The 20,504-nt window shown below is 34.1% G+C and overlaps 1 protein-coding gene across 1 annotated transcript; it reads right to left on the bottom strand.

The window, feature by feature from the left end:
* Positions 1-7,525: 7,525 nt before the first annotated feature.
* On the bottom strand, positions 7,526-20,147 carry LOC139875671 (uncharacterized). The gene is made up of 3 exons (XM_071862985.1): positions 20,081-20,147; positions 8,858-9,987; positions 7,526-8,761 (listed from the first exon to the last, which is right to left on the bottom strand). The coding sequence occupies exons 1-3, from the start codon at positions 20,145-20,147 to the stop codon at positions 7,526-7,528; spliced, it is 2,433 nt and encodes an 810-aa protein (XP_071719086.1).
* Between the last annotated feature and the right edge of the window lie 357 nt (positions 20,148-20,504).

Here is a 20,504-nt window from a genome sequence, read left to right as displayed (position 1 = left end):
AAGAGGAACATGCGGTACATCTAAGACAAGTATTAGAGACTTTAAGAAGAGAAAGATTGTTTGCTAAGTTCTCTAAGTGTGAGTTTTGGCTTCGTGAAGTTCAATTTTTGGGTCATGTCATTAACAAGAAGGGTATTTGTGTTGATCCGGTTAAAATAGAGGCAATTATGAGATGGGAACCACCTACGAATCCTACCGAGGTTAGGAGTTTTCTAGGCTTAGCGGGGTATTATCGACGGTTTATACAAGATTTCTCAAGAATAGCCACCCCACTCACTAAGTTGACTCGGAAAAGTGTGCCATGGAAATGGGAAGAAAAGCAGGAACAAGCGTTTCAACTCCTTAAGGAGAAGCTTGTTCAAGCTCCTATATTGGTTTTACCGGAAGGAAATGAGAACATGACGGTTTATTGTGATGCTTCTAAGAAAGGCTTAGGGTGTGTATTGATGCAAAATGGGAAGGTCATAGCATACGCTTCCCGACAATTGAAGGAACACGAGAAACGTTATCCCACACATGATCTAGAATTGACGGCCGTAGTTTTTGCTTTAAAGATTTGGCGTCATTATCTTTATGGTGTTAAGTTTTCCATTTATACCGATCATAAGAACTTAAAGTATTTGTTTGATCAAAGGGATTTGAATGATAGGCAAAGGAGGGGTCTTGATTTAGTGAAAGATTATGATTGTGAGATCTTATATCACCCCGGAAAAGCGAACGTGGTGGCGGATGCTCTTAGTAGGAAGTCGAGTCATCAACCGATTAAGATAACAAGTTTGGCTATGGTAATAGCACCTCAAATATTTGATGATATTCGTGATGCACAAGGTGAAGCATTATCGCCCGAGAACGTGAGAAAGGAAAGGATCAAGGGGCAAGTTAATGATTTTATAGTGGATTCTCGTGGTTTAAGGCTTAGATATGGGAGAATTTGGGTACCTTTGCAAAGTGGTGTTAGAAGTGAGCTCCTTGATTTAGCTCACAAGTCTAAGTATTCGATTCACCCCGGTGCTACGAAGATGTATAGAGATTTAAGGAAAGACTATTGGTGGCCGGGAATGAAAAGGGATATAGTTAAGTATGTGCACAAGTGTCTTACTTGTCTTCAAGTGAAGGCCGATCATCAAATGCCTTACGGTAAGATGCAACCTTTAGAGGTACCGGTTTGGAAATGGGAGCATATTACGATGGATTTGGTGACTAAGTTACCTAAGACCCCTAGACAACACGATGCGATTTGGGTTATTGTTGATAGATTGACTAAGAGTGCATTGTTTTTGGCAATAAGAGAAGCTTCGTCCTCGGAAGCAATGTCTAAGTTATATATGAAAGAAGTTGTTGCAAGGCATGGAGTGCCGGTTTCCATAGTTTCGGATCGAGACACTCGATTCACATCTCGATATTGGAGGAAATTTCAAGAGGAAATGGGTACTAAGTTACACATAAGTACCGCGTTTCACCCGCAAACGGATGGTCAAAGTGAAAGGACTATACAAACTCTTGAAGATATGTTAAGAGCATGTATCATCGATTTTGGTGGGAGTTGGGATACTCATTTACCTTTAGTTGAATTTTCATATAACAATAGTTATCACTCTACGATTGGAATGGCACCATATGAGATGTTGTATGGAAGGAGGTGTAGAACCCCGATTTGTTGGGGCGAGGTAGGTCAACGAGAATTGGGAAGCACGGAAATAGTGCAACAAACCACCGAGATGATTGATCAAATTCGTGAAAGAATGAAGGCGGCACAAGATCGACAAAAGTCATATGTTGATAAGAGGAGAAAGCCGATAGAATTTCAAGTAGGTGATAAAGTGATGCTAAAAGTTTCTCCATGGAAAGGCATTATCCGTTTTAGAAAGAGGGGAAAATTGGGTCCAAGGTTCGTGGGACCATTTGAGATAGTGGCGAAAGTTGGGAAGGTAGCCTACCGTTTGGCTTTACCCGATGAATTGAGTAATATACATGACACGTTTCACGTGTCGCAATTGAGAAAGTGTTTGGCGGATGATTCAACCTATGTTCCTTTGAATGAAATTGAGGTCGATAATAAGTTAAGATATGCGGAGAAGCCGATAAAGATTTTGGATCAAAAGGTTAAGCACTTGAGAAATAAATCGGTTATATTGTTGAAGGTATTATGGCAATTTAGAAAAGGTTCCGAATGTACATGGGAACCCGAAGAATGGCTCTTGAAGTATTATCCGTCGTTGCATCAAGAATGGTTCGCGAGGACGCGAACGATCCAAGAGGGGGAGAGTTGTAACATCCCAAATATTTAAGGTATTATTTTATGTAAATTTTTATTGCCAAGAAATTATATGGTAAAAGTCATTTTATGTTAATGGATGAAAGTTAAGTTTATTGGTTAAGTTAGGAAGGACTAAGGGTGAAAAGTTAAGATTAAGGACTTCCCTAACTAGAGTTGTGGTGGGGAGGGTAGAAAGTGTCAATAGGCCAAAGTTATTTTAATAAAAAGAATCAAAATGCTGGAATTTGTTATTAGTGCAAGAAAAATTACAGAAAACCTTCCTGGAGCCTTGAGAGTGTCGACTTTTGCAAGAGGGAAGAGGAGGATTCCTCAATTGTTGAAATTTAACCCATGCAAGCTTGAATTAGTGAAATCTAACACACCTTAATCACTCTAGCAAGCTTTAATCTTCCAATTTCACTCTCTTTGTGCACAATTAGGGTTCTTAAACTCTAAAAGACAAGGTATGGATTTTGTGTCTAATTATTGCTTGCATTGTATGTTAATGATGAGATTATGCTTAAGAAAGTTGCTATTTGTTGAGTTGTGCACAATTGTTTGAGTTAGAATGGATTTGTTGATGATTTTGGAAGTAATTACATGTATGAACTTGCATTATAGATGTATGGCATGATTATGGTGAGAATGATGATGTTCTAGTTAGATTTCTAGTCATGCACACCAAGTGTTTGTTAAAATGTCTCAAAGAGATGATTATGTGTTCTAGCTAGAAATTGTGATGAAGGATGTTCATGTATGAACTATGGTTATTGTTGTAGGTTATAGAAATTGATAATTTGACAAGTTAATGGTGTTAGTAATGAAATTGAATTACTATGCACATTTGATGTTTAATGAAAGGATTAAAGGAAAAGTTGCATGATAAAGCTAAAAGTGATGAGTTAGTAATGTACATGATTAAAAGGTGATGTTTGATTGGTAACATGCTTGTTTTAGAAAAGATGAGTTCAAGGTTAGAAAGTATGTGTGTATGTATGTATGTTGTGATTAGGGGGTTAAGTGTATGAGTAAGTATAAATGATGTAATGATCCAAGAAAGTTATGATTTTGATTTAGTTATGTGATTAATGAGATTAGCTCATATATAGGTGCTAATCAAGGAAAAGAGGTCACAAGTGATCAAGGAAATCCATTTAAACAAGGTGAGTTTATAGGGGGTAATATGGGCGGGTCAAGAGTGGCTTAGTGTTCTCGGATTGCATCCGTGCAAGAGAGTAACGACTAAGTGCACTAGTTATGTAGCTTAGATAGAACTATTGGGTTAGCTCAACAGTTGTATCTATGGTTGATGTTTAGCTTAGGCAAGGTTATCACATTGCTAGTAATCTTGCCTATGGTTCGTGTTAGCTTAGACACTTTGGGTGTCTACGTATGAGATGATGATAGCTTAGGCATATTTAGTATGTCTATGGTTAGCTTAGACATGATTACTAGGTTCGGCCTAGTAAGTCATGTCTATGGTATGAATGATCGGATCCGAAAGTATGCAAGCAACCTAAGGGTTGAAGGATAAGTGTTTCGATTATGCCCAAATGATTTATGTTTATGTTTTATGTTTATTGCTTTCCTATAACTCACTAAGTGTAAAAGCTTACCCCCATGATGTTTTATGTTTTAGGTGCTAAGGTTCATCGTGAAGGTAAGGAGCCCGTGTGAAGTGCTAGAGAAGCATTGGCATTAGCGTAAGTGGTATTGCAAGTCCCTTTTGTAATCACGCTCTATGGTTACCGCTTATCAAACGCCATGTATTTGAAGTGTCATGTTTGTCATTATTGAATTTGGGACCAAATGATGGTTTTGTTTCATGAAAACACGTTTGATGTCTAAATGTTGTTATTAGATGGTATACGATGTTAGAAACTGATTTCAGATGTTTGGGTATGAATAATGTTGTTTTATATGTGTTTGAGAATGATGGAATGTGCAAAAGTTGGTTTATATACAATGTTGCAGGTCAGGCGCCCGGAACAGGGTTATGTCGCGCCGCGGCAAAGGGGTCCGCGCCGCGGCAATGCACTGAAGTTCAAAACAGAACCAGGGTTAAGGAGTCTAAAATTTTATGTGTTGTGTCGCGCCGCGACAAGGCTTGCCGCGCCGCGGCATAAGCCTTGTCCGGCCAGTGACTTGAATTTAAAAAAAAAAAAAAATTTTACTCGATTCAAGGCGTTAAAACATCTTAACAAGATGTTTAGATGTTCGACAAGTATTAGCCCAGTGGCCCATTCTACCACATCTGTAACAAGATTCTTCAGAATTTTTAGAAGAATTTTCTTCAACATCTTGTTTAGTGGGCTTGTTTTGTGGTTGATATTTATATTTTCGTGGATTATTATTTCTTTGACCACCACGGCCACGACCACGACCACGTCCACGCCCATTCCCATTACCATAAGGATGGTTTCTACCATAGTTATGGCTTTTGGCATGATGATGGCGATGGTTATTATAACCACGACCTTGCCCGCGTCCTTGTCCCTGTTTATAATTATTTGCAGTATTTGCTTCAGGGATTGCAAGTGTACCAGTAGGACGGGATTGCTGATTTTTCATTAATAGCTCATCATTTTGCTCTGCAACCAAGAGATATGAATTAAGTTCGGGATATGTGTTGAACTTTAGCATTCTCAAATTTCTTTGCACTGTGATGTTGGCAGCATTCATTGTGGAGAAAGTTTTCTCCAACATGTCTGCATCACTTATTTCATGTCCACAGAATTTAAGTTGTGAGACTGTATTATACAGAGCTGAGCTGTATTCATTTACTTTCTTAAAGTCTTGGAACCTTAATGTTCTCCATTGATCCATAGCAGCTGGAAGTAAAATTTCTCTTTGATTATTGAATCTGCTTTTGAGACCTTCCCATAAAACATGGGGATCTTCTACAGTCACGTAATTATTTTGTAAGCATTCATCAATATGTTGATGAATAAAGCAACATGCCGTTGCTTGTTCTTTTTCAGAACAAGTGTTGTTTTCATTTATGGTTTCAAGAATGCCCATTGATTTAAGATGCATTTTTACTTTTATAACCCATGGCATGTAGTTATTTCCCGTTGATTCTAAAGGAGTAAATTTAAGCTTTTCCAGATTCGACATTTTCTATTATCAAAAATTAAAACAAACAACATGATAAATTAGAGTCAATTTATATTCATAAGTATATAAACATTAAACATAAATTTAATATAACATAAATGATAAGTAGGTGACGGTGTCGACCATATGTAATCAATCATTAATAAATGTTATATAACATAAATATAAATATTAGTAAACATAAATGATAATTAGGCGATAGTGTCGGCCATATAAATGTTAGATAATAGAAATATAAATGTTAGTAACACAAATGATAATTAGGCGACAGTGTCGGCCATATAAATGTTAGATAATAGAAATATAAATGTTAGTAACATAAATGATAATTAGGCGACAGCGTCGGCCATATAATATCCAGGTGGTATAACGGACCATATATCATTTAGGTGGCAGAGCCAACCATAATTAGTATTAAGATTATCGTGCTGATAACGTGTTATAATTCAGTAGACTTATAACTACCTTTAGTGGTTTGATTCTTGATGTTATAATTCAGTAGGCTTATAACTACTTTTAGTTGTTTGATTCTTGATTAAGAATGCTAATAATGAAATGTAAGAACAAAGATGATAAAGGAGAGAAAGAAAGAAACACTTTTTAAGTGTGAGAAAATGGTGCAAGTTTAATGCTTGCATTCATGGCTATTTATAGCAAAAATATCACAAGTTTAGGTAATACAATAATATTACTTTTGTGTATCAATAATTGACTATCCATTTATATATATATATTTATATATTATAACACTTTTCCCTTTCCTAATTTTTGTCAATCTTTCCTTCTTTATATTCTTTTTCTTAATTCTAAAATTCTTTCCAGAAAAAAAAAAAAAAAAAAAGAAAAAAAAAAAAAGTCAAGCTATCACAAAGTAAGTCTTTCGAAGCTCAGCATGAAGACATTCACGTGAAGACATTTGCCATTATCTTAGTGTTATCGATGATTGTGCTTGTAGAATCTATATTTTCGTTTCAGTTTGAGCTTTGTATTTCATACCCGCTAAAACTGCGGGGGAGTATCAGAATTATAGGACCGATCCAACCCAAATGTATAGATGGGCTCGGTCCATTAGGGTCAGAATGTATAATTGTATAGTCTATATATAGTTGATGAATAATACAATACAATCTACGGGGAATTCAATTATTTTACAGATATTCAGTAAAAGACTCACTTTTGGTCCTAATTTAGATTCAACAATTTTTTTTGACAAAATTCTCAAAATCGTCCCTATGTTGTTCCCTTTTCTTTTTTTTCATCCCTCTCACCCAAAAACAGCCATTTTCGTCCTTAATTGGGTTTTGGATTCCCAATCTCGTCCCTCTTGTTAACGTCTGTTATAAAGTACGTTAAGTTCAGCACATGCTTGTCACGTGACACTTACTTCTCACATCCTTTATATTTCCAGTCGATACTATTTTCCCCAAAAACCCAATTCGTGAAACCCTAAGTAACATACGACTAATAAACCACCAAATCGAAGCTTCAATCCAATGCAGGTCTATTGTGGTTGTGGTAGTATGTCCGTAATTCGAATTTCTACAACGACCAAGAATCCAGGTCGTCGATTTTATTGTTGTGGTAGACAGGTAGGTATCTTCAGCACTTTTATTTTTCATAACATGATATTTATGAATAATTGAGTTATTTGCTGATTTGGTACAGGTAGGGAAAAATTGTGGATTCATTGGATGGGTGGATCCTCCAATTGAAGATATTTTACAACAAAAAGATGATCAAGTTTTAAAGTGGAAGAAATTGTGTTTCGTTAGTTGGTTAATTTGTTTTTGTTATTTTTATTTCAAATAAAATGTAGTGCAATTGTAATGTAATGGGTTGAACTGATGTACTCCAGCGATTATTGCAATGAAATAAAAATGTGTTATTTTGTTCAGAATGTATTTTTTTTACCTGCTATTTTTTTTATTGGATGGGTGGAGCCATTTTTTTATTTCAGACCTGCTGTATTTTATTGAACTGATGTTTTGAACCTAATATATTTTTACCTGCTGTATATTATTGAACTGATGTATATTACATCATGAACCTGATATATTTTGACCTGATATATTTGTGCAGACCCATGTATATTAACATAAACCTACAAGTATTCAACTGACTAAACTGCCTAATGCTTAAACTGTTTTGCCATTAAAATAATCCAAAAGCATTCAAAACATAAATTGCATAAACATAAACCAAATGCCTTAACTGTTGTGGCAAAAGTACACCATGCACACCACTTTGACTTCCACTTTGACTTGCACCTTGCCTCCATTGTTGACCTGCAGTTTGACCACCATGCACACCACTTTGACTTCCACTTTGACTTGTACATTGCCTCCATTGTTGACCTGTAATTTGACCACCATGCACACCACTAGTCTGACCAACATTTGCACTACTAGTCTGACCACCATTTGCACCACTAGTCTGACCACCATTCTTACAACCCTTTGAATTGTGACCTAATTGTCCACATTTACCACAAGTTTTTCTTTTTCCGGTCCTTGATATTTTTCCAGATTGTACCATTGGTTGTGACAATTCATCAGCACTCTTCTTTCTTTTCTTTTTTGGCCTACCAATTTGATTTTTATGATATGGAGGAAGAAGCCTAGTTGGGCAGTCACTTTTAGGCCATGATATAGGACCAGATACAGGTTCAACCTTGAATAAATAAACCTGTTTCCATGTTTCTAACTTATAAACAGGATGAACCCAATCTTCAGGAATCCCAACTTCCTGAGAGTGTAAAGACATGTCCCAATGAACAGCAACTGCATGCTTACATGGAAAGCCATTCAACTCCCACTTTCTACAAGTACATGTTCTAAGCCTAACATCAACTATTTGTTGCTCTAACTGTTCATTTCTCACTTGGAATCTGTCTCCACCATTCCAAAAGGCTTGATAATGATTTGCAGCTTTTTTAATACCCTCAAATATTTTCTTAGCATTAGGTGTTAAAATTCCATCAGATTTGTCAATAAGCTTCTGAACTGTCACAATTCTTTTCATAAGGTATTCCCTAACATACTCAAGACAAGTGATAATTGGTTTGTCCCTTCCATCCACAATTTTACTGTTAAAAACCTCACAGATATTATTCAATAACATATCACATTTTGACCTACCAGTAAAGTGAGCCCTACTCCAATGATGTGGTGCAATATCCTTCAAGTAATTGTATGCACCTTCATTTTCCTTTCTAAGTTCATCCATTGTAGCATCAAATTCTTCAACAGTTGTCCTGGTTGCACATTTCCATACCAAGTCCTTTATTATACCCCCTTTATAGGATCCTCTCATATTTTCATAGATATGTCTGACACAAAATCTATGCTCAGCACTAGGATACACCGATGCCAAAGCTGGCTTGAGACCCTTCACAATTGAACATAATTTGAAAAAAATTAGATAAATGGAAACATATTACATATTACATAAATTTAAAATTTAAAGTGTGTTTTAAATAATTACCTTTTGCCTATCGGAAATGAATGTAAAGTTACTCCTTGAATCCAAATTCAAATCATCACCGATGCATTCCAAAAACCATTTCCAAGAATCAGTTGTTTCAGCTTCCACAATTGCATATGCTAAAGGATATGTCCCATTGTTAGGATCAACTCCAACAGCTGACAAAAGTTGACCTGTATAAGGACCCTTTAAAAATGCACCATCAAGCCCTAAAATCTCTCTTTGACAAGCCCTAAATCCTTCTTTGAGGGGACCCAAACAAATGTAAGCCCTTTTAAACACCCTACTATCTGTGTTGACATTAGGTTCAGGATGAACTTGAACTCTTGTGGTTGTATTGGGATTTCTCTTTTGCAACTCCAAACAATAATCTCTAAGCCTTAAATATTGTTTCCTATAATCACCAACTATAGCTTTCTTTGCCTTAGCCTTTGCCCTATAAGCTGTGCTTTTCTTGATTCCTAACTCATACTTTTTAGACATAATATCCTGAATTGCAGCTGCTTTTAGATCAGGATCTGCAACAAGTGTATCACCAATTTGTTTAGACAGAAATGAAGATGTGCATTGTCTAAGTTCTCTCTTTTGCTGACATAAATGCAATTCATTTAGGGTCTTCACCAACCATGTGTCCTCATTCTTTCCCTTGGAAACAAGTAAAGTCCATGGGCAATTTGGCTTATTTTGATCGTTTAGTCCTAACCCTAAACATCTTACCCTTACCCTCACCTTATCATTCTTGTGCAGATGCAAGTCCCTTCTAGTTTCAATTGGATGCAATCTTACTCTCTCTTTAACTTGTGTTGCTGATGAAAACCGTTGACCAACATAAAACTTGTGCAACTGAATGAGGTTTGGGTCTTCTTGATTGGTTGATCTTATGTGTTTCAACCTTAACTTCCTTCTCGTTTCAAGAATATCTGACTCATTTCCACTATCAAATTCCTCAAAGTTCAAGCCTAGTTGTTCTTCACTTTCTACAATTTTATCATCAACAGGTAGTATTATATGAGGTATATAGTTCAAATCATCACCACTATCAAATTCCTCACCACCATCCTCACTAGTATCACTACCATTTTCATTATCAACATTGGTAACAAGTTCATTAGCTTCAGTATCTTCAAAAACTGAATTTTGATAACCAAATTGTTGAAGTAACAACGTTTCATCATCAATATAGGTAATCAACTGTAACGACCCGGATTTTTCCGATCGTTTTACACTTATAAGATTAATATTTACATAAATTAAAACTTACCAACATGATAAGCAATCTAAATTGTTGAGATTTATGATTTTGAAAAGAGTTTTACATAACGTTTAACCGTCTAGTTTGACCGATGATATCACGAACTATACAATATATGTTAATTATACGTTTGTGTATATATATGTATATATACATATTTAACATGATTTAAGGATGTTTAAATATCTCATTTTGTATTAATAACAATAAGTTATAAGTATATTTTGAAACTACTAACTTAAGTTTTCAAAACGATAACCATACGTAACGTTATTTGACATAAATACTTATAACCTATAATGTTTATACATATATCGTATATGTAATGTATTTAATCACTTTTTTAAGGATTTAAATACATAAAACAATATAAGTGTATTCACAAAAGATAGCTATATTTGAATCCTCATTCCATTTTTCACAAGATTTCTATACGTATATCTAGAGTATATATACTCGTATCATACCTAGCTTCTATACGTATTTACTATTGGTATATACACATCAAATCACCACCAACCAGCCCTTGTTCATGCCTTATGTATAAGGTAACTACTTTTGTTATTTAGTATGACAATTTCACATGATTAAAAGATCTTTTCACAAAATTACAAATTTATACACCTTTTACACCACCATAAATACATGCATCCATTTTCAATTTTTGGAACATCATTTCTCTAGCTAAACACACACACTTACTAGCCTCATGTCTCTCTAAGAACTCCAGCAAAAATCCTCTCAAGAATCACCTTAAACACCACCATAAAAAGATCAACAAAAACACTACAAAAATACAACTTTCAATTCAAGTTTATGTCTTAAGTTGCTTCCAATCTTTCATCCAATTTCATCACTCTTTTGGTTCTAGGTTTTTACTCCTATTTTACAGCAATCTTGTCCAAGTAACTTGAGGTAGTAACTTTGTTCATAACCTTATTCGATTCATATATATATAGCTATCTTATTGTATGGTATACAATTTTAACAACAAAAACATAGTTTGAATGATTTCAAACTTGTTTGCAAACTAAATAGATCCTTCTAACTTAACTTTTAAAATACTTCAAGACCTGTAATATAACTTAAATATATGCTAATTTAACAAGGTATAACTTGGTTTTTCAAAGAATACCTTAAAAAAACTGTTTTTATGACGTCGGAGTGCAACCGGGGACTGTTTTGGGTTGGATAATTAAAAACCATCTTAAACTTTGAATTGGAGGTTTATTTTCTGGAAAAATGATTTTTACTATGAATATGATAACACATAAAAATTTCATGATTTAATTCAAAGTATAAGTATTTTTAGAAAAATGGTCATTAAATGATATTTTTGTAACAAAAATGATTAACTTCATAAGTTTCACCAAAGTTTCACCTATGACCTGTGTTTTCGAATACAAACTAAGGTATTTACAGTTCATAGTCTTAAAGAGGAACTCGATCCAAGGAAGTGGCAAGTTGAACCAATGAAAACGGAGTTGTAACGAAGAAACTATGACCAAAACAAAATCGGATATCCAAGACTAGTTTAGCCACGAAAATAATTGGAGAAAAATTAAATAAATCATATCTTTCTAAAATAACATGATATTTTATATATATGTACTCATAATTTAATTTTATATGGTTCAGGATCACCCGTAAACAATACGAGAAGATTAATCATAAGATCCCATGATTGTACGCAACACGTCATTTGATAACACCGGTACTTTATGTACGCAACACGTCATTTGACAACACCGGTACCGTGGGTCAAGATTAATCTCGACCAATACATATACGATGGGGGTTTTATTGATTTCATTGGGGGTTTATTAAACACCTAAAAATGAACCATTAAAATTGAATTACTAACATCGGACTGCTAACTACGGACTAAGGAATTATTAAAAGTATTAAAAGTATTATAAGTATATATATATATATGTGACGATTGTTTTAAAAAGAAAAAGTATTGATATATTATATATGGATAGGTTCGTGATATCAATCGGAGACCAAGTCGAAATTACATATCTTCAAGACAAAAGTGAGTATATAGTCCCACTTTTAAACTCTAAATATTTCGGGATGAGAATACATGTATTTTATGTTTTACGTTATGGACACAAGTAACTGAAAAATATATTCTACGTTGAGTTGTACCACTGGCATACTTCCCTGTAGCTTGGTAACTATTATTTACAGCGGTATTGTAAACGCGAATCCTGTTGATAGATCTATCGGGCCTGACAACCCCAACCGGACTGGACGACCAGTATTCAACGGTTGCACAGTACTTCGTTTTGCGACTACACTTGGTACGGTGTAGTAAGATTTCATAATAAAGGGAATATGCGACGTGATTAAATGTTAAGTATGGTTACCAAGTGCTCAACCACTTAGAATATTTTTATTAAAATGTTTATATATGAAATCTTGTGTTCCATTGTTATAACGCTGCTAGCATCAAACCTATATATCTCACCAACTTTATGTTGACGTTTTAAAGCATGTTATTCTCAGGTATGAATTAAGTCCTCCGCTGTGCATTAGCTCATGTTAAGGATACTACTTGGGACCTTTTAAGCCATGATACAAAGACGTTGCATTCGAGTCATTGGAGTTCAATAGAGAATATTAATAAGTAAATGACAGATTAGGTCATTTGGATATTATGAAATGTTAGACGAAAATGTCAAATATTGATGTAATGATAGTTTTCCTTTTAAGAATAAATGCAACGTTTGTAAAATGTATCATATAGAGGTCAAGTACCTCGCAATGTTATCATATGTTATTGTATTCGTCCCTATGGATTGGGTCGGGTCGTCTCATGTGGTATCAGAGCGTTGGTCTTAGCGAACCAGGCCTTGCATTAGTGTGTCTAACTGGTAGTTGTTAGGATGCATTAGTGAGTCTGGACTTTGACCGTGTGTACATGTCAAAAGTTTTGCTTATCATATCTAGTCGAAAATCATCTGCTTATCATCCTTAAGAATTTTCTGCTTAGTATTCTTAAGTCTAGACACGTCTTACTGCATTTGGTGCATCGATAGTGTATAGACAAAATTCGTATCCTAGCGTATCTGTTGCTATAGACATTGCCTGACGAATTTCAAAGATTCTCCGTAATTCACGGGATTTTGAGTATTATAAATACATATGTAAATTATGTATTGAAGAATACCAAACCCAACTCCTATAATCTATTCCAAACCAAAAATTCATTTCCCCGACTGTACAAGATGAACTCCGCGTCCAGTTCGAATTCCTCCGACTCCGACAGCTACGCTGATATGAATTTCCATTCGGGCTCCGAAGGCAGCGTCACTGGAATGGATCAACCAATTTCTCATCATCTATTCTGGATGAATTGGGGATGGGTTCGTAGTATACTAAATTATTGGAGACAAGAAGAAGGTGATCCCTTTCACCCACCGAATTGCCCCATTGGCGACGAACCTGAAGCACTTACCGGCGAACCTGTTCGAGAAACCATTTTCTCTCTCATTTCTCGAGTATCTCGTCACGATTATATCCTATCCCATATTTCGGATCTTGTTCATTCGCTCACTCCAACCGCCAATCATCCTGGTGTACTAGCAGAAATTAACGAACTTCGCGCTCGTGTGACGGCTTTGGAGAACACGGTGCGAAGGTTACAAACACCAGCAGCAGCACCAGCAGCATAACCAGTACCGTTAACAACATCAACCTCGCAATCTGTAGTACCAGTAGCATCATCGACGTCAACGGCATCATCAGCATCAACACCAACCGTATCATTACCACCACCAACAATCACATCCGCACCACGTACCTCAACATCATCATCTGAACTTCGAATATGATCTTTGTTCTACATATCATTCTACACCGATTACCTCTTCTTTACGTATCATTCTTCGTTCGACATGACGATTATGTAATCTCTAATGTTTTGGAGATTATGTAATCTAGTAATAATGATAAATCAAATGAGTTGAATATTTTATTGACTCATTAAATTCATAGTTACCTCCGAAGAAAATATATATGCAAATATATTTTCATAAAGATTGTAATTAAAAATTTCATTCGTACAAACTGTTAATGATGAAAATATTTTAACGGGTGGGTAGTACCCAAGGAATATTTAGAATTCACATTAACAAGTTACACTGTACATTCTTCGAATCTGATTCAACGATCATTTATTATCCTACTTACAATTACCGATATACGTATCCGTTCACCCCAGATTAACCATTTCCATTTAAATTTTATATTTGGATTTTTACCTATCCGAATCCAACAAGTGGCATAATGAAGAAACATTGGCAAAATAAAAATTGTTAGAAACAGATGAATTAATTAATTGAAATTGTGATAGGATTACACGCTAACTGTTCCGGCTAACTGTTCCCAGCTAACTGATTAATATTTAATTTATCGCAATTTACATTCTTGCAATTTTAATTTCTGTACTTTACATACCGTCGGGACACATGTACAACAACACGTCGGATTAATTCTGAGACAACACGTTGTATAATGGGTCATGATATATATTTATTTATTTTACGCATTTTAAATAACGGGACACGTATACAAGGTTTCAACTTATCATATTGACCCATCTGTATATATATTTCGGAACAACCATAGACACTCTATATGTGAAGGTGGGAGTTGTTTATACAGGGTCGGAGTTGATTCCAAAATATATATATACTTTGAGTTGTGATCGACACCGAGACCGGTACACGGGTCACGATACGTATTAAGTAATTCGAATATTATATATTTAGTTCATATATGAATTTATTGAACCATTGGACAATCGGACTATTGGACTGCTAACTTTGGACAATTAAAAATGAGTTAAAATGATGATTATTACATATGAAACTAAACAATCCTTCAAGTATGCCACTTGATTCTATTTTAAACCTCATTTGTATCTTGACGATTACAATTCGCATTCACAACTTTTCATGATTCTTGAAAACATCTCGATCGAGAAGTTCAACCAGCCGCACCTCGTCTACGGAATAAAGATTTATGCATACAGTTATGCACCTAAAAATTTTTGAACTCGAAATTATAGTTAAAACGTATCCGCATCGAATTCCTTATCATCCATTAGCAAAAACAATCACGCGATTCCTTTTCAATTAACTAATTTTGTCACAGCTCCACTTCGATATCTCAGTAAGACTACTCTTATTACAATCTCGATATATATATATACGTTGTTCTTTCGCCATCGTTACCGGAGAACCTTTTATATTCCATCATATTACCATCAGCGTTTAATCATCTAAAAATACAATTCTCCTTAAACCATCTTGGTTTGATAACCAATGACCCAGATCCAATAACTTTGAAAATACTGATGAAGCAGCATGTTGTAGAAGGTCTTAATGACCAAATGTTGATGATAAAAGAAGGAAGTGTTAGGAACGCTCGATAGAAAATTGGTACTGAAAACCGGATTGAACAAACCATGAAGGAGACTCTGAACAAGTTACAAGGACTAAACTTGTACATAAAGAATTATGACGATTCTGTAGCAAACACCTTGCTTCTGAATCTAAACCCTTACGGGTCAATCTTCATCATCATCCTTCGACATTAGAAATTCCAAGATATTATCATATCTTTCATTATAAATATCCTCAATATTTCTGAAGATATTTTCACCACTATCCTTATCTGAAATCATTTATCTCTCTGTAATATCTGCGTTACAATATAAAGGAAACTGTGTTAGTTTCTAAATCCTTCAAGTTTAAAATAGGAATGTTCTGAAGCAGTGTTGGGAACTGATGCATGAATTAGTATAATATAATGAAACTTGATCAACTTCGTTATATTACAGTAAGTCATGTTAAGTTTCTAATGGAATATGATGATTCACAGTACCGTCATCATGTGCCATGTTACACGACTTTTACATTCTATCCAATTCCGAAACATATTAAGAACAAATCATCTTGATAGTTCTATTTTCCTGGATATTCTGGTAATTTGACAAATCAAAATCGTGCCATTACCATTCCTTTCTTAGAGCATTAGCTATGTTCTTCCGAATTTTATACCTACGAATTTCGAACTATTGATCGCTTGACTCAAGGACGGGAAGAAGAAACGAAGGGACAAAGTCCCAAAATAGAAATTGGGGTATAGATTACAGCAAATAGGAGAGAGTATTAACTATGGATGACAATTATTATGGAAAACAGAAGCAGGAGCATCGAAATATAAGGAAAGATATCAAACCCAATAACCACCCAGAAACTACAAACCGTGTGTATCAATACGTATGGCGACGTAAAGACACGGGAGAATTAGAAACATTATAATTCCAAGAAAATCATAAAAGTGAATAGATTCTTCTAGCGGTAGATGAAAGAGAAGAATGAAAGATATGAAAGTTAGAAGTATAACAAAAATCAGAACGGGATGAAGCATTTTAAAGGATACCTTAAGGTATGAATTAGAGGAGGAAGAGTAAGAGATGTGAGGTATGGAAGTAAGAAAGGGAAGGAGGTGGATTTATAGTGAAATATCCGACAAAGAAATCAAAACAGATTATCGCATTAAATCAAAGGAGATCCTGTTTTCTAAATCATCGAAGAACCAAATCTTATTACATAAGATTTTCTTTAAATCCCTTAAATTCTGGAAATCAATCCTAATCTCGACATCGGTTAAAACAATTCTATATTCACTCATTTCATTCTTTTGTGATAGCTTCACTCGTGCGTTTCACATGATCGAATCGTTTTATCCATATCTTCCAATAATGATAAAACTCTATTAATACCTCATATTCGTCATGAAAACATTCCTATTGTTATTTATGACAACCTCTACCAAATTTCGGGACGAAATTTCTTTAACGGGTGGGTACTGTAACGACCCGGATTTTTCCGATCGTTTTACACTTATAAGATTAATATTTACATAAATTAAAACTTACCAACATGATAAGCAATCTAAATTGTTGAGATTTATGATTTTGAAAAGAGTTTTACATAACGTTTAACCGTCTAGTTTGACCGATGATATCACGAACTATACAATATATGTTAATTATACGTTTGTGTATATATATGTATATATACATATTTAACATGATTTAAGGATGTTTAAATATCTCATTTTGTATTAATAACAATAAGTTATAAGTATATTTTGAAACTACTAACTTAAGTTTTCAAAACGATAACCATACGTAACGTTATTTGACATAAATACTTATAACCTATAATGTTTATACATATATCGTATATGTAATGTATTTAATCACTTTTTAAGGATTTAAATACATAAAACAATATAAGTGTATTCACAAAAGATAGCTATATTTGAATCCTCATTCCATTTTTCACAAGATTTCTATACGTATATCTAGAGTATATATACTCGTATCATACCTAGCTTCTATACGTATTTACTATTGGTATATACACATCAAATCACCACCAACCAGCCCTTGTTCATGCCTTATGTATAAGGTAACTACTTTTGTTATTTAGTATGACAATTTCACATGATTAAAAGATCTTTTCACAAAATTACAAATTTATACACCTTTTACACCACCATAAATACATGCATCCATTTTCAATTTTTGGAACATCATTTCTCTAGCTAAACACACACACTTACTAGCCTCATGTCTCTCTAAGAACTCCAGCAAAAATCCTCTCAAGAATCACCTTAAACACCACCATAAAAAGATCAACAAAAACACTACAAAAATACAACTTTCAATTCAAGTTTATGTCTTAAGTTGCTTCCAATCTTTCATCCAATTTCATCACTCTTTTGGTTCTAAGTTTTTACTCCTATTTTACAGCAATCTTGTCCAAGTAACTTGAGGTAGTAACTTTGTTCATAACCTTATTCGATTCATATATATATAGCTATCTTATTGTATGGTATACAATTTTAACAACAAAAACATAGTTTGAATGATTTCAAACTTGTTTGCAAACTAAATAGATCCTTCTAACTTAACTTTTAAAATACTTCAAGACCTGTAATATAACTTAAATATATGCTAATTTAACAAGGTATAACTTGGTTTTTCAAAGAATACCTTAAAAAACTGTTTTTATGACGTCGGAGTGCAACCGGGGACTGTTTTGGGTTGGATAATTAAAAACCATCTTAAACTTTGAATTGGAGGTTTATTTTCTGGAAAAATGATTTTTACTATGAATATGATAACACATAAAAATTTCATGATTTAATTCAAAGTATAAGTATTTTTAGAAAAATGGTCATTAAATGATATTTTTGTAACAAAAATGATTAACTTCATAAGTTTCACCAAAGTTTCACCTATGACCTGTGTTTTCGAATACAAACTAAGGTATTTACAGTTCATAGTCTTAAAGAGGAACTCGATCCAAGGAAGTGGCAAGTTGAACCAATGAAAACGGAGTTGTAACGAAGAAACTATGACCAAAACAAAATCGGATATCCAAGACTAGTTTAGCCACGAAAATAATTGGAGAAAAATTAAATAAATCATATCTTTCTAAAATAACATGATATTTTATATATATGTACTCATAATTTAATTTTATATGGTTCAGGATCACCCGTAAACAATACGAGAAGATTAATCATAAGATCCCATGATTGTACGCAACACGTCATTTGATAACACCGGTACTTTATGTACGCAACACGTCATTTGACAACACCGGTACCGTGGGTCAAGATTAATCTCGACCAATACATATACGATGGGGGTTTTATTGATTTCATTGGGGGTTTATTAAACACCTAAAAATGAACCATTAAAATTGAATTACTAACATCGGACTGCTAACTACGGACTAAGGAATTATTAAAAGTATTAAAAGTATTATAAGTATATATATATATGTGACGATTGTTTTAAAAAGAAAAAGTATTGATATATTATATATGGATAGGTTCGTGATATCAATCGGAGACCAAGTCGAAATTACATATCTTCAAGACAAAAGTGAGTATATAGTCCCACTTTTAAACTCTAAATATTTCGGGATGAGAATACATGTATTTTATGTTTTACGTTATGGACACAAGTAACTGAAAAATATATTCTACGTTGAGTTGTACCACTGGCATACTTCCCTGTAGCTTGGTAACTATTATTTACAGCGGTATTGTAAACGCGAATCCTGTTGATAGATCTATCGGGCCTGACAACCCCAACCGGACTGGACGACCAGTATTCAACGGTTGCACAGTACTTCGTTTTGCGACTACACTTGGTACGGTGTAGTAAGATTTCATAATAAAGGGAATATGCGACGTGATTAAATGTTAAGTATGGTTACCAAGTGCTCAACCACTTAGAATATTTTTATTAAAATGTTTATATATGAAATCTTGTGTTCCATTGTTATAACGCTGCTAGCATCAAACCTATATATCTCACCAACTTTATGTTGACGTTTTAAAGCATGTTATTCTCAGGTATGAATTAAGTCCTCCGCTGTGCATTAGCTCATGTTAAGGATACTACTTGGGACCTTTTAAGCCATGATACAAAGACGTTGCATTCGAGTCATTGGAGTTCAATAGAGAATATTAATAAGTAAATGACAGATTAGGTCATTTGGATATTATGAAATGTTAGACGAAAATGTCAAATATTGATGTAATGATAGTTTTCCTTTTAAGAATAAATGCAACGTTTGTAAAATGTATCATATAGAGGTCAAGTACCTCGCAATGTTATCATATGTTATTGTATTCGTCCCTATGGATTGGGTCGGGTCGTCTCATCAACTGTCCACTATCTACGATTAATCAAAAAAACGAAAAAGAAGAAATAAATTTTCAATGTAACAGTACCTGCTATAAGTTGTAAAAATAATAAAATATATATATATATATATATATATATATATATATATATATATATATATATATATATATATATATATATATATATATATATATATATACAGAAAACGAAATCTTACCATTTAGGTTATGGAGATCAACATCGATTATACCTTGATTAGTAGATATTGGATGATTACCAGACATTAGAATTTCCCAAGAAGATGAACAGCAGCCGTTTTTTTTTCTTTTTCGTGTAGGTTTATATCAGGTTTATATATGAACAACGAATATGAAAGGTTGCAAGTCACGTGAACTGCATGTGAATCAGATTGTTTAACAGACGTTTACAGAAGTTAACCTTAGGGACGAGATTGGGATTGAGGAATTTATGAAGGGACGAGATTGGGAATCCAAAACCCAATTAAGGACGAAAATGGCGGTTTTTGGGTGAGAGGGACGAAAAAAAAGAAAAGGGAACAACACAGGGACGATTTTGGGAATTTTGTCATTTTTTTTTTTATATTTTATATATTCAAACGATAGCTATGATTTTGTAAAGTA

The sequence above is a fragment of the Rutidosis leptorrhynchoides genome, chromosome 11, assembly GCF_046630445.1.
Source record: "Rutidosis leptorrhynchoides isolate AG116_Rl617_1_P2 chromosome 11, CSIRO_AGI_Rlap_v1, whole genome shotgun sequence".
Lineage (NCBI taxonomy): Eukaryota > Viridiplantae > Streptophyta > Magnoliopsida > Asterales > Asteraceae > Rutidosis > Rutidosis leptorrhynchoides.
The sequence above is the reverse complement of the archived record's forward strand: the minus strand, read 5'-3'. Positions and strand labels throughout refer to the sequence as shown.